Source organism: Humulus lupulus, chromosome 5, assembly GCF_963169125.1.
Source record: "Humulus lupulus chromosome 5, drHumLupu1.1, whole genome shotgun sequence".
NCBI classification, from domain to species: Eukaryota; Viridiplantae; Streptophyta; class Magnoliopsida; order Rosales; family Cannabaceae; genus Humulus; species Humulus lupulus.
In genome coordinates this window covers 106,978,802-106,995,182 of record NC_084797.1, presented here as the reverse complement: position 1 = coordinate 106,995,182, position 16,381 = coordinate 106,978,802, and the positions used below count along the sequence as shown (strand labels likewise).

At 36.8% G+C, this 16,381-nt stretch overlaps 1 protein-coding gene across 1 annotated transcript; it reads left to right on the top strand.

Annotated features, from left to right (window-relative positions):
* Positions 1–7,893: 7,893 nt before the first annotated feature.
* Positions 7,894–16,033, top strand: LOC133779360 (uncharacterized). Its single transcript, XM_062219330.1, has 3 exons — positions 7,894–8,312; positions 8,396–8,652; positions 15,783–16,033. Exons 1-3 carry the CDS (start codon positions 7,894–7,896, stop codon positions 16,031–16,033), a joined length of 927 nt encoding a protein of 308 aa, XP_062075314.1.
* The last annotated feature ends 348 nt before the right edge of the window (positions 16,034–16,381 follow it).

The following is a 16,381-nucleotide window of genomic DNA, read 5'->3' as shown; positions in this document are numbered from 1 at the left end:
ACCCAACGACAAGTTTTGTAGTCTACTGTGATGCATCAAAACAAGGTTTGGGTTATGTGCTGATGCAGAATGATAAAGTGATAGCCTATGCCTCAAGGCAGCTGAAGGAATACGAGCAACGCAACCCAACACACGATATGGAGGTTGCAGCGGTGGTCTTTGCATTGAAAATCTGGCACCGTTATCTTTATGGAGAACTGTGTGAGATTTATACGGATCACAAAAGCTTTAAGTATTTCTTCACTCAAAAGAAGCTCAACATGAGGCAGCGCAAGTGGTTAGAATTAGTAAAGGATTATGACTGTGAAATCCTATACCACCCGGGAAAAGCGAACGTAGTTGCTGATGCGGTAAGTAGGAAGAGTTATGGAAGTATAGCAGCATTAGCTGGAATAGAAAAGCCGCTACAGCAAGAGCTGATCAATGCAAGAATAGAAGTAGTCATTGGTAAACTGGCTAACCTGTCCATCCAGTCATGTCTATTAGAAGATATATAGATCGGGCAAGGGCATGATGACATATTAGTAGCACACATGGATGCAGTTAAAGAAGGCAAGGCCACATATTTCTCGATATAGAGAGATGGGTTCTTGAGATATAAGGATCGGGCATGCGTGCCGAATGATTGTGGAATTAAGATGAAGATCTTAGAAGAAGCGCACAATACCCCATACTCAGTTCACTCAGGGTCGACAAAGATGATTCACGACCTTAAGGCGTTGTATTGGTGGTCAGGAATGAAGAAGATGTAGAGGAGTGTGTGTCTAAATGCTTAGTATGCCAGCAAGTGAAAGCAGAACATCAGCGGCCTGCAGGATTATTGCAACTGCTTAATATTCCAGAATGGAAGTGGGACAACATAGCCATGGATTTTGTGATGGGACTACCACGAACAAATAAGCAGTACAACTCAGCTTGGGTAGTAGTAGATAGAATAACCAAGTCAGTTCATTTCCTGCCTGTCTAGAATGTGTACACAGCAGATCAATATGCAGACGTTTATTTTCGAGAAATAGTAAGACTGCATGGAATCCCTAAGACCATAGTATATGATAGAGGAACTGTGTTTACATCGAGATTTTGGGGAAGCTTGCAGCAAGCCATGGGTACCAAGTTAAGTCTTAGCACGACATTTCATCCTCAGACCGATGGTCAGTCCGAGCGTACCGTTAAGATTTTAGAGGATATGTTGCGCATTTATGTACTTGATTTTGGAGGATCATGGAGTAAGTATTTGCCGCTGATAGAATTCTCCTACAATAATAGCTATCAATCAACGATCGGGATGACACCCTATGAGTTTCTTTATGGAAGAAGGTGTCGATTGCCGTTACATTGGGACGAGGTAGTAGAAAGACAACTTCTTGGACCTAAAGCTGTTAGAGAAGCTCAAGATGTATTAGCGCTGATTAGAAAGCGTATGCTCGCTGCTCAGAGCCGTCAGAAAAGTTATGCGGATGCCAAGCGGCATGATGTGGAATTCAAAGTCGGAGATCAAGTCTTCCTAAAGATATCTCCTATGAAAGGTGTGAAGCGGTTTGGGAAGAAAGGCAAGCTTAGTCCCCAGTTTATAGGTCCTTTTGAGATATTGGACAAGGTGGGAATAGTTGCATATAGATTAGCCCTACCGCCAGCTCTAGCAGATAGCCACAATGTGTTCCACATCTCGATGTTGCGTAGATATGTGTCAGACCCATCTTACGTCCTCAAGTACGATACGATAGCACCCCAGAAAGACTTGAGTTATGAGGAATGACCGGTTAGCATCCTAGATAGAGGGATGAAGGAATTGCGGTCTAAAATTATTCTGATAGTCAAGGTCCTATGGAGCAATAGTTCTGAACGTGAGGCAACGTGGGAGTTGGAGGAAGACATGCTAGCACGGTATTCGGAATTGTTTGCTAAGTAAATTTCGGGGAAAAATTCTTTTAAGTAGGGGAGAATTGTAGTGTCCCAGAATATTTACTTAGCTAGCTAGATAGTAGTAGTAGTTAGTAATAGTTTGTAGTATGATAGATTCCGTGGATTTTGGTTCAAGCCGGGAATTAGTTGGAAACTCATAGCAACAGTTATGGATTTTATAAGTTTAACCTATAGTTTAAGAATATTAATTATAACATAAGGTTTGATTAATATTGTTGGTCATAGATATATGGTTTATTATAACATAAGGTTTAGATAGAACCATTAAGAGCATGACACTTGTCATATGCATGTTTATTAAGGATTTAAGTATTTTTGATGAATAGTTTTAATAAAAGAAAGATCTAGAAGCTTTAGAACCTTCCAGAAACTATTAGGATCGTATTATGACTCAGTCAAAGTTGTTTATCCAATTCAAAATATGCTGAAAAAGTGCAAATACGTGTTTGATATATCAACATATGCTGATATACCGCAGCTATAGGGGTCGATATATCGCCTACGGAAGATACAGAAAACACATCGACTTTGCACGAATGTTCGAACGGGGCTTGGGAATTTGGGGGAGGCGATATATCGCCTATGGGGGGCGATATATCGGCTCCAAGGCATGATTTTTGAATGTTGATGATTTTTAAATTTAAAAATACCCTTAACCACTTGGACCTGCCTTTGATCGATTTTGACCGAGTTCTGGGCGTCTGTTGAGTGAAAATTCAAATCTTTTTCATTTTATATTCATTTATTTATTCAAATTAAAAAGGGGTTAGTTTCACTCCTTGAACTCTATAAATAGGACCTAGTACTCAATCTTTTTCTTCATTCTTCAAGGAGTCTTCAGAGCCTCCAAGTTGCTAGTGTTACTATAGAGAGAAACACTTGGGTTTTGGGTTAAAGATTTATCATTCTAAGCTTTTCTAAACACTTGGGAAGTGAGATATAGTGATATTTCTGTATTGAGGTTTAGATCAATCCATAAGATCATTCAAGGTATTCTTATCCCTAAGTTCAGTTCTTTATGGTTCCTTAGTTTTCTTTAGTTTTCTTTTGTTCAAATCCTAACTCTTGTTTATGATTCTTGATTAGGTATTTAAGTTTCTTGAAACTTAAGGTTCTTCTTGGTAAGTTTCTTCTTGATGGTTTAATTCTCATTTCATCTTTATTCTTTAGAGATACTCACCATTTTTACTGTTGGTTTATAGGAGTGTTCTATCCCGTTTTTGGTCCCAAATATCCCGACTTTTGGTAAGGAAAATAGGATAGATTATATGTGCTTTTATGTTCATGTTATTATATGTTTTACGTTATGATATGTATATTTATGTATGAATATGTCTTGTAGTCTTTGGGGCTTATAGTTGCTTAGCTAGCAAACCCCAATGTTTTTATGTTGCTTGGGGCTTATAGTTGCTTAGATAGCAAACCCCAAGATTATTTATCATTTCATGGGCTAGAGTTATGATTTACCTTACCTCGACTAGTAGAGGACCTAGATGGGTTATCATATACTACCATGTGATCTATCCTACCTCGATTAGTAGACAGAGGAACTAGATGGTTTATCACATGCCATGTTAATGAGTTAATGGCCATTAATATTGTAGTCCTATATGATATATGTTTTTATAGTCATATGTGTTATAGTGTATGCTTATATTGTAGTCTTATGTTTATGATGTATGTTGTTAGTAGATTTTCCTTGCTGGGCATTAGGCTCACTCCTTTATTTTTAGCTTGATGAAGGAAAATGAATATGAAAGGCGGAACGATTCATGGGAGCTTGGCTTGTGTGTTAAGGATGAATGGAATGAATGGACTGCGTGTCAATCGAGGATGACGTTATTTAGTCTTTTGAATTATGTTTCTTTTGTAATTTTGCACTTAGTTTTGAACAATTGAATTAAAGTTTATGTTTTATGTTTTATAAACAATGGGATCCCATACCATACCATACCATATCTATCACATTTTATATTTTTATATTATCTTGTATTTGATTCAATATTTTGGGTTTTCAATAAAGTTATGTTATTTCTTATGTTTGTATCAAAATAGTAGTAGCTATGTCCAATAGTTTTAATGGTCCAAGGTCTTAGAAATAGTTGGGCATTACACTTTTTCTCTCTTAGAATCTCTCAGCTAAAGCGTTCTCAAGCCAAATGTTGGAAAAGCAAAAAAACTCCCCCCTCTTGAGCCTTTTGATTCTTATTTATAGGCTCAAGAAGGTTTACATGGGCCAATGAGCCTTAATTATACTTAATACATGCATATCTAAATAATAATAAAAATTACAATCAATACGTAATTACAAGATTGCATATTTGAAGGAAATAACTGAATAAATGCGACCAGGCTGGTCGCCCATGATTATGATACTTGATAAGGCAATGATCTCCTGGTCGAGGGTCGAGAAGGATATGCTCACTTAAAACTGCCACGTGTTGATCAATCCTGCCACGTCATCAGGTAGTTCGTTTTTGGGTAAACAGTTACATAGAATTAATTGAGACGTTGTATTCAAAGCTAAAAATGGATAGGTAATTGTTTGACTTAAAGTTGGAAGTGTCATTTACATGCAATGATTTTAGCGTAGATCTCATTGAAATCACAAATGATGAAGGAGTTAGTCCTCTTATTCTTGACAATTCGAAGTCCTTATGACATTGGGTTCCTTTATGCGTTAGTTCGATTGCAAAGAGCATTGCTCTTCTTGATCCATCTCCTAAAGCGAGTGTTAATATGGAAAATCATAATCAATCCTGCACAATTGTTCCACAAACAGCTCCTGGCCCAAGTGTATGCATGGGAGGTCCTAGTCATAATGAAACTTTTTTCCCCCAACAATTCTTCTGCATGATGATGGGTATGAGTATGAGCCTTATGCCAATGATGATACATTTTCCCATTTCGGTGATGATGGTGAAAGAGTTGAGGGGTGCAATAGTTCTGATGATAACTCCGAGGATCAGTTGTTGATGCTACCTGTGGTTCAAGTAGATAATTTAAATGTATGACCCTTGCCAAGACGTCAAGAAAGCCAAGGACAGAGGACTGCTGGCTCAGAGAGCAGTCGTCCAACTACACAAGACGATAAAAATAGATGGAGTTCTCTGGCATATACTGCTGAAGATATCCCATGCCCCTCTTATGTTATCCCCACGTTATCTGGAGTGAGTTGTGGAGTGATAGAAGTTGGGAAGGTTTTTGAGAACAAGTTAGAGTTGAAGACGAAGGCACACTTGTATGCAATGAAGCAGAACTTCGAGTTTGTGGTGAAGAACTCAGGTACTGAAGTTTGGTATATCACTTGCAAGGATCTTGATTGTGGGTGGAGATTGAGGGGGAAGAGAATGCCTAAATCTGATATGTTTGAGATAACTCGTTTCACCAATAAACACACTTGCTCACTTGACCTCCGACATAAAGGCCATCGCCAAGTTGCACCTTGGGTTAATGGTCATTGCATAAAGAAAAAATATCAGACTGGATCGAATGCGTACATGGAAAACAACATAAGAGAAGACATTAATAATGATTATGGCATTGAGTTATCATATGGAAAAGCTTGGAGATGCCGAGAGAAGGCTCTTTCTTATGTCAGAGGGACATTGGAAGCATCCTACCAGAAGTTACCATCATACCTGTTCATGCTTCAATAGAAAAATCTCGGGACATTGACAGATTTTTTCACTGAGGAGGATCAGTTCAAATATTGCTTTTTCTCACTCAGAGTTAGTAGAAGAGGGTTTCGTACATGTCATCCTATGTTATGTGTGGACGACACTTTTTTAAAGACAAAATACGGTGGGAAAATTGTAACGCCATACTTCCTTAGAGCTGTTACCAAGTGAGTTTAAAAACGTGCATTCAACTCGCTAATCGAGGTTTAGAGCAAATAGTGTAATTAAGCCATTAACAGAGGAAAAAAAACTTTAGAAATAATTCCATTTCATTTAAAATCATAAAAGTTTAACACTTGGGATCCCAAAATACAGTTTAGAAATATTTACAACATATAAATTAAACAAATTCGACTAAACGACAAAATCTAAGTTTATTTACAAACATCTCCCAAAAACCACTGGCTGTGGCAGCCAGGCTGGTCAAACATGTTCACGCCGCTTCACGCCTGCTACACTCATGGTTGGTTGGCTTTCTCCTTACCCTTACCTACACCACAGAGCATCTGTGAGCCGAAGCCCAGCAAGAAAACCCACAAACAGATAACATATGCAAAACATACACCAAGCATATAAACAGGCCATCAATAGGCTAAACACATACGGCCAAGCCGTCCCAGGCACTTTACCAGGCCCTGGGTTCGCAGTCTACACCGTGAGGATATCCCAGGTATCCTTTTCGGGACTCGCCCTGGCAACTCGCACTCCAGGTGCTCAACGTTGCTCCTGGCCCTTTGTCATACTCGGCCTTGCACTCAACGTGCCTAACGCCATTCCCGGCCCCCTGTCGACTTCGGCCTACACCATTCCTGGCTCTTGCTGATCATTCACATAATTGCATTCATAGCATAATAAGCAAGTACAGAATACTAGCAAATTCAATCAAAGGGCTATGCCTTGCAATTCAAACACATTGGGCTCAGCCCTGCCAACAAGCTCTATGGGAACAAGGGTTTTCTTACCTGAGTCCCGAGCTCTCCGAGCACCGATGTCCCGAGCACAGTCCTCTAACTTGAGCCTCGCCGAACCCTAGTCACAACACGTTAACAATATCCATTCATCAAGTTCTAATCCAGTAAATAACTTTAAGCCATAACCCTAACCTCCGAGACCTTGAATTCTATCAATTCGGGTGACAAAATCCATCCCGAGCCTTAACCATTGAGTTCCCAAGCCTAAACACCCTTAAAAATACAAACTGGCACTAAGAGCCATGGCCCTACCCTCAAGCGCCGCGGCTAGCCTTGAAACAGAGGCTAGCACTTCCCTGCAACACACACGGGCCGCGGCGCGCACACCCAGTGTCGCGGAGCGCATGAAACTTCTCGGCCTCCCATGGCCGCGCTCACACATGGGTCGCGGCTTGCCCATCCTAGGGCCGCGGCCCTCACCTCCAAACCCAGAAATCTTCATCATCCTTCTACATTTTCCTCAAGCCAATTCACCCAAAACTTTAGATAACAATCCCAGATAATCAACACAATCATTCCAGCTCGATATCAGCATCAAAACCCATTAAAATCTGCTCCAAAACTCAACTAAAATAACCAAAAACAGATCAAATTCTTCCCACATGCATAACCTAAAAACACAACTGAAATCCAAGCATAGTCCCCATAGTTAGAGCTTACCTTTGCTGTGTTATGCTTCTGAACTGGTTCCTCAAATGCCCAGCCCTTAGCTCCTTAACTCTAACAACCCAAAGTCCTCAATTCTTGACTAGTTCCACCAAAGTTCTCCTTTGATATGCCTAAGAGAAGAGAAGGTGAGAGAGGGAGAGCAATGAGAAGCTATCCTCAGCTGGGAAGGAAAGTATATGTCGGTTTCTCCAAGTTTCTAAATGACTCTTCCTTTTTGTTTTATTTAACTTAAGTCTATAGGGTTACCTCAAGGCTCGGGGTACCAAAACGTCCCCGAGGGAAAAATGGTAATTTTCCCCAGTATTCCCTCCTAGACATTCTAACCTCAAATATATCTCCAAATATTTATTTCCACAACCCGATAACCCCATAACACATCTAATACCCAAATTACCCCTCGACTCGTCTTGAGTCGGAATCTCAATCCTGTTGTGACTTTCTGGCTATCCGCTCCCCAGGACTGTCTCGGATCGTGCTGCACAGACACATCATATATATATAGCATTTATCACATTTATACCCATAATATCCAGACGGGGTCCACATGCACATTTAACTTGACTAAACATGCATCATTATCAAATGTTCACATAACATATTAAATCATTTATTGCCCTCAGCCTTATTATCAAATTCGGGTCGTTACACAAATGTTATGTGGAGTCACGTTGGATGCAAATAACCATCTATATCCAGTTGCATTTGGTATTGTGGATAGTGAGAATCATGATTCTTGGAAGTATTTCATGTCAAAGCTAAAGGAAGCGATTGGGGAAGTTGAGGACCTGGCGTTTGTATCTGACAAACATGCAAGTATTACATATGCCTTGGAAACTATTTTCCCCGATGCCTATCACGGTGCTTGCTACCACTACATTAGTATGAATGTGATTGCTAAATCTAAGACTGATCATTGTCATGTGTTGATGTATAACGCGGCATATGCTTTTAGGAAATCTGAGTTCCACACTCACTTCGAAAAAATCAAATCAAAAGTCCCAGCTATTACTCAATACCTAGATGGCATGGGTTTTGATAAGTGGTCTCGTGCTTACTTTCCTGGAAATAGGTATGTCATTGTGAATTGTATTTTAATTTATGAAATATTGTAAATGTACATTACTATTAAATGTTAGTTTTCCTAGATACTAGGTATAATATAATGACAAGCAATTACGCTGAAAGTTTCAACAATAAGACCGGAGAAGCTAGGAGTTTTTCGATAACTACATTCGTCGAATTTATTCGCTTCACACTGCAGTCTTGGTTCTGTGATAGGAGAGAAACTAGCAAGAAGACAACTACAACTCTTGCACTGACTTATGAGAAAGATTTGGTGGATATGGCTAAGAAAGCTCGATTCTTGATCCCTTATGCAATAGGGAGGCATGAGTTCCATGTGTTAGATGGTGAGCTGAATGGTGAAGTCGTCCTCCTAAATAAGACATGCACATGTGGCATGTTTCAGCTTATTGGTATCCCATGTGTTCATGCACTATTTGGATCCGTTAAGCGAGGGGTGAACTTTTATTTGCTATGTTCATATTACTATAAAATTGAGACATGGAGGTCCTCTTACACATAATCTATATATCCTACTGGTAACGAGGAAGAGTGGATTGTTCTAGATGACATTATGACAATAAAAGTGAGAACACATGCACAAAAAAAACCCGGTTGGTCGTCCAAAGAAGAAACAAGGCAGGCCTAAGAAGAAACGCCATCCTTCCAATGGAGAGAAAGTGGTTGTAGAACGCAAGTGCAACACATGTGGAGGTCTAGGCCATAATAGGGCAACTTGTAAAGTTCGTGTTTGAAATTTATGGCATCGATGTTAAACATTTTATTTGGGTACTAATGGTCTTTGTTAATCTTTTTATTTGTGTATTAATGGACTTTGTTAATCTTTTTATTTGTGTATTAATGGATTTTGTTAATCGAAATGCAATTGTTTATATACAAAACTAAGGAGAAATATACTATTGTGTATCATTAAGAAGCCATCGAAATGACATTGTTTATATACAAAACTAAGGAGAAATCAAAATAAATGTTCTAACATATAGAAAAAAATCAAGGGTACACATTCTTGTAAAAAATGTCGATGCATAATTTACCCCTGAAGTATTGAATGTGGTCCTCGATGGCATATGATAAGGGAATATCTCCAAGAATAAACTCCAAGTGCTTGATGGCGAATACGCCGCAATCTTTGCTGAAACCAAGAAATCACATTTGTGAGTGTATTGAAAATTCATGGAGAACATATACAAGCATGCATCGAAACAACATCGAAATACTATCGATACACCATCGAACCTGATTTTATAAATAAACAAACAAACTATCGATGTGCTATCGAAATGGCATCGAAACACATCGAAATACTATCGATATACCATCGAAATACTATCGATATACCATCGAAATGGCATCGAAACACATCGAAATATTATCGATATACCATCGAAATGGCATCAAAACACATCAAAATAATAACTGACTAAGCCACCCTCGAATCACCATCAAAATACTATCGATATACCATCGACACTGATTTTACAAATAAACAAACAAACTATCAATGTGTCATCGAAATGGCATCGAAATACTATCAATATACCATCAAAACTGATTTTACAAATAAACAAACAAACTATTGATGTGCCATCGAAATGGCATCGAAATACATTTAACAAATAACAACTGAATAAACGACCATCGAATCGGCATCGAAATTGCATTGATTATATACAAAATAAAATCAACAAACAAGTCTTGATATTCCATCAAAATAGCATCGATGGAGCATCGAATTAACATCGATGCATCGCCATCAAATTAATGTGCTCGAACAACCATCAAAATGGCATCGAAATAGCATCGACATAGCATCAAAATTAATAGATTTATCAAAATATAACTAAAACCAAGAAAGCATCAAAATACCATCAAACTATAATCGAAATTGCATCAAAGTCAGCATCAACATATCATCGAAATTTCATTGATTTTATACAAAAAAACTAAAAACCATGCAAGCATCAAAATGGCATCGATTGACTAACGCCTTCATTTAATGGTCCATCACAATACTATCGATGGAGCATCGATTGCGCATCAATGAACAAGATTTCCATTATTTAAGAATATACACATGCACTGAACTATCGAATTACCATCAATTAAGCATCGAAATGGCATCGATGTGGAATCGAATGAGCATCGACCCACAAAATTTTTGTAGAACTTAAACACAATCTTCCAAAATGATGCACATAGAATCAAACCCATTTAAAGCTACATTTTTTCAAAAAAGAGATTAAAATCAAACTCATTTCATCGATTTTATACATTATGATTCAAATTAAAAAAAAACATAAAAATGGACTTACCGTTTTCGACGATGGAGAAGATGGTGGCCTGGGAGAGTTTCAACTGAGAGATAGTGAGAATGTGAGGTCTGAGAGAAAATTTCACTAAGAGAGAAATGAGAAAGTATGGCTGGGATGGGAGTGTTTAATGTTAGGGGTGTTGTTGTCCAAAAAATTAGAAATGGCATATGTTTAGGAGAGTAAGTTATGTTGGAATTTTTAAAAAAATTAGCTATGTTATAGTGCATATAGTGTAAAATTTCCCAAACTAAATTAAGGGAAAGGTGTGGGAATTTTTTTAAATAAAACTTGGATTTTATTTTCCCCATTTTTTGGCGAGGAAACTGAAAGAAAAATAGAGAAAACATTCGACTCTCCATGTTCTCCTTGAACACACCGATGAAGCCACAACCTCTTCCTCTGGCGCGACGACCACCACCTCCTCCACCATTGCAACCACCTCCATCATCGGTTCCACCAAATCAATCAAGACAATCTGGTTTACCATAACTAATGAGACCACCTTCACCACCATCTAATCCATCAGTTAAAAACCAAACAATAGAACGATTTGAATTTCATGAGTCATTAGATTCCAACTCTACTAAATCGGTATGTTAAAATTTTGTCTTTGTTTTGTTGTTATGTAGAGTCCTAGAATGTTTACTTAGTTAGTTCGTTAGTAGTTGTTGTAGTATTTTAGATTTCGTGGATTTTGGTTCAAACCGGGACTTAGTTGGAAACTCATAGCAACAATTATGGATTTTATAAGTTTAACATATAGTTTAAGAATATTAATTATAACATAAAGTTTGATTAATATTGTTGGTCCTAGATATATTATTTATTATAACATAAGGTTTAGATAGAGCCAATAAGAATATGACACTTGTCATAAGCATGATTATTAAGGAATTAAGTATTTTAATGATAAAATAAAGAAATAGCAGCCTTAGCACCTACCAGAAATTGTTAGGGTCGTATTTTGACTCAGTCAAAGCAGTTATCCAACCTTAATTATGCTAAAAAAGTGCAATTACGTGTTTAAAATATTCACGTATGCTGATATATCGCAGCTAGGAGCCGATATATCGCCTGACGAAGGATACGGAAAACACGTTGACGTTGTACGAATGGATGAACGAAGACTCGAAACTAGGGCAGAGTCGATATATCGCCCCATAGGGGCGATATATCGCCCTTAGCAACATTTTATTTATATTTTTTGTTTTTAATTTTAAAAACAAGCTTTAACTACTTAGACCTACCTCTGAACGTTTTGACCGAGTCTTCAGTCTCTGATTGACGAAAAATTCAATTCTTTTTCATTTTAAAATCATTATTATATTCAAATCAAAATGGGGTTAGTTTCACTCCTTACCTCTATAAATAGGACCTAGTACCCAGCCCTTCCTCTCATTCTTCAAATTGTGATCAGAGACTCCAAGGTGCTAGTGAGACCATAGAGTGATAAATACTTGGGTTGGGAAAAAGCTTTGCCATTCTTAAGCTTTATAAAATACTTGGGAAGTGAGGATTAGTGTATTTCGGTATTGGAGTTAGACCAATCCATAAGGTTAACTAAGGTACTCTTATTCTTTAAGTCCAGTTCTTTAAAACTCTTTAAGTTTTCTTTAGTTTCTTTTATTCAGATCCTAATTTTTGTTATTGGTTCTTGATTAGGTTCTTCAAACGTAAGGTCTTTCTTGGTAAGTTTCTTTTTTTGAAGGTTTAGTTTCCACATTTATTCTTTACTCTTTAGAAATACTCACCATTCTTATTGTTTGTTTTAGGAGTGTTCCAAGACCCACATTTGTTCTCATATCCCGGAGTTGGTAAGGAAAATAGGATAGATCTTGTATGTTTGTATGATATGTTATGTTATATATTATGTTATCTTATGTTGTATGTTAACATTATGTATAGTATGTTTATAGACCTTGGGCATAAGACTTGTCAAGTTAGCAAGCCCCAATAATTTATGGGCATATGACTTGCTTAGTTAAACAAGCCCCAAGTAGTATAATGACCATTGTAGTAGTATATGACATATACTATAGTATATGTTTGTGATATAGTTATTGTATATGTTTTATGATATTAGTAGATTTTCCTTGCTGGGTATTAGGCTCATTCCTTTTTCTTTTAGTGTGATGCTGGAAACTAGATACAATGGCGGAAGGATTCTTGGTAGCTTGGGGTTGCGTATTGAGGAAGAATGAATTCGGTGGACTGCATAAACAATTCGAGGATGACGTTATTTTTAGTCTTTTTAATTATGTTTTTATGTATTTTCCGCACTTAGTTTGTAAACAATTTCATTTAAGTTTAAAGTTATGTTTTATTTTAAAACAATGGGATCCCATACCGTTCATTTATGTATTTCAACATTTACTTTATAGTTTTTAATAAAGTTATGAATGTTTCGTATGTATATTTTCTTAAGAATAGTGTCTATGTGTCAGTAGTTTTAATGATCCAAGATCTTAGAATAGTTGGGTCATTACATGTTAACTCTTGTGTTCACTGAGTCCCATCACTGACTATTCTAGAGAGATCATTAGGTGGATATCTGATTGACATGTCTGTATAATCAGTTATTCTATTATTGTATTTGCTTTTGTTTTGTTGAGATGTAGTTCTTATGGTGCTAAAGTCAATACTCCATAGGTGTTTGATAAAAAAATTCCCTAAGCATTATCATATGGTAATTTGCATTTGGGGCATTTCCATTGAACTATCTATATATCTATACATCACAAACTGTATGTATGTGATCGAACATGTATGTTTTTGAGAGAGAAAAAGCTTTTCTTGTTTATATTATTTTTATTGAACATAACAAAGTAAAAGGGTATAGCAGCAGGGTATATATAGCTATTTATATCTACTATCAACTTTGTTATATATATATGCATATACATGTATACAAGTAAAAAAAAGGTGACATTATTATTCAACACAAAGCGAACAAACATCTTTTACAATGACAAGTAAACTAGTGTTTTGGGGCAAAATAGTATCAAAATGCACAAAACAACAAGCAGCAAAAAAAAAAAAGAAAAAAAGAAACCCAATTCCTTCAAATATTCATGGTGATGATCAATATTCTTTTTCTTAACTTGGGCACATCAGCTTTGTTCTTATTATGTATATTATTTTACTATATATTTTAATTTCTTGGTCAGCATACCTTGTCTCTACACACTTCTACCCATACAAACATGTACTCGTGTGTTATCTGCATCAAAATTTCATTTTTGGCATAAACTTGTATTACATATATTAATGTACATTGATTTACTAGTCTTGTCTCCTTGGCTTTGTGTTGTCATTCTATTCTCTATGTCTATGGATATGTTAAAGCTTTAGAGGTATCCACCTCTTTTTGAATTCTTTAAGACATGATATGATAATACAACCATCTACTTTTAAATAACAAAGTTGTTAGAATTATTGTTATGGACTAATATAATCATAGACATTATTCCATAATCACAACCATTAACTAAAATACCTACTAATTACCAATAACCATAATGAGATGGTTCACACTTACTAATTGCATTAGAGGCACATGGTGGCACCCTAATGACTATGTGTAGGCCCATTAAACTATAGTTCACCACTTCATAATATAATGAGCCCCAATTAGCCCACTAATACCTCTTAAGGTATAAGAGCATAATATATATATATGTTGTATGGGTGGAGATTGAGGGTAGAGTGGTATTGTGGTAAGGGTTTGCTATCCATTAGGTTCCTCTTGCTTTTGCACTTGATTTTGTACGTGAATTGGAAGATTTCTAAGGGAGGAAATGGCTCAAGAAGTGATTGGCAATATGGGAGGTATGTTCTCACATTCCCAATCAATGCTCTAAATAAAATGTATTCTTGGATTGACTGTAAACATTAATCGATTGTGAAATATGTTTTGAGTGTTAAATGATGCTTACACTATGTTTACAATCTAACAATTGGCATCAAGAGCTAGGTTCATTTGATTTTAGGGCTTGATATTTTGATATAAACCCAATTTTTCAAAATCTGATTTTTTCACAATTTTTTTGAAATCATGCTATGTTAATGGGGGAAATCAGGTTTGATAATGAGTATTGGGTTTTAGCTATTTTATTTGGGCAAAAATTTCATGTATTGCTGTTGTGAAAACTGATTTTTTTGAAGCTCAAAAATGGAGGAAACCCATTTACGATTTCATGCTATTTTGACCTTTTTAAATGGGAGATGAGGAGAATGGAGATGCTAGAGTCGTCGGCGACGGAGAGGGGAAGAAAACCCACATTCCAGTGGCCAAAATGGTGGCCGGAGATGGTGGTTCCAGTTGGGTTGGACCCGCGGGACGAACCGGGTCGAACGCGACCCGTATACCCAAATTCAGAGGTCAGGGACGACAAAAACGACACGTCGTTTTGCTTCTATCAAGAAAAAAATGACATGTCGTTTTTAAGGGCAAAGGGTGTCGTTTTTGGCTATAAACGACATGTCGTTTTTCCAAAACGACATGTCGTATGGGCATGTTAAAATTTCAATTTTTTTATGGCGCGTGGGGGCGCGTGAGGGGTCTTTTTGGGCCAAATTTTTACCATTTCACTCATCTTCTCATATCCTACTATTGGTATATGTTTATGCACAAGATTAATTCATGGATTTGGTTTCATAATTGTATTTATATTTAATCTTTTGTGGCATAAATATTATTATATATTGTCAACAATTATTGTTTATTTTCTTGCCTGTCCTAAGAATAAGCATGAAATTTGTTTAGTAAAGAGGGACATTTAAATAATTATTTATTTAAATTTTGTGTTTTTCCTCCAAAATTACATTAAGATCTGTATGAGTAATTAATTATCCTATCGATAATAATTGCTTGGTAAGGATGCTTAATATGGTGAAGAAAAATTATTAAACATTATGAATCACAATTTATCTATCCTTTTGATAGTAAATTAATGTACTTGATTAATGCTTAATAGATTTTTCTTACCTGTGTATGAGTTCTATTTTGTGTGTTTGTTTAAGAACTCTAGCATACATAATGATCATTTGTTATTTTGCGATCATATATTGATGAGAAAAGAGCACAAATGACATGGTTTATCATAACATTTATTTGATAGTTATTGCTCTTGTTTCTCATTCAGCTGCAAGCATTCCAAGAACCTCTGCCATGTTGACACTGAATGGAACCAACCACAAGCAGTGGGTTGAATCTCTCATGATGAACTTGACTCTTATGAGAGTGGACTTGGCCTTGAGAATGGATGCACCACCTAAACCCACTGATGATGCCACTGAAAAGGACAAGAAATCCTATGAGGAGCATTCCAATCGTTGTTGTTTGATGCTTATGAGGTATCACATGGATGAATCCATTAGTGATAGCATTCCTTAGAATGAAAATGCAAAGGATTTTCTTGCTGCCATTAAGGAGAAGTACAAAAAGTTCTCAAAGAATGAGAAGAATGAGTGCTTAACCTTGCTCCATCCCACCAATTACGCTGATACGGGTGATATTAGAGCTCATATCGACAAGCTCATGGGTTGTTACCAAAAGCTTAAGGCTATGGGGTTGGATCTTGGTGAGGATTACATGGTGTGGTTTGTGATGGAAACCATTCCTCCCCAGTTTGATTCAATCAGATCAAGCTACAATGCTCAAAAGGAGCAATGGACTATTGAGGAGATGACTGCTATTCTTGCCAAGGAAGAAGAGGACATGAGAAAGGGAAGGGCAAGAAGT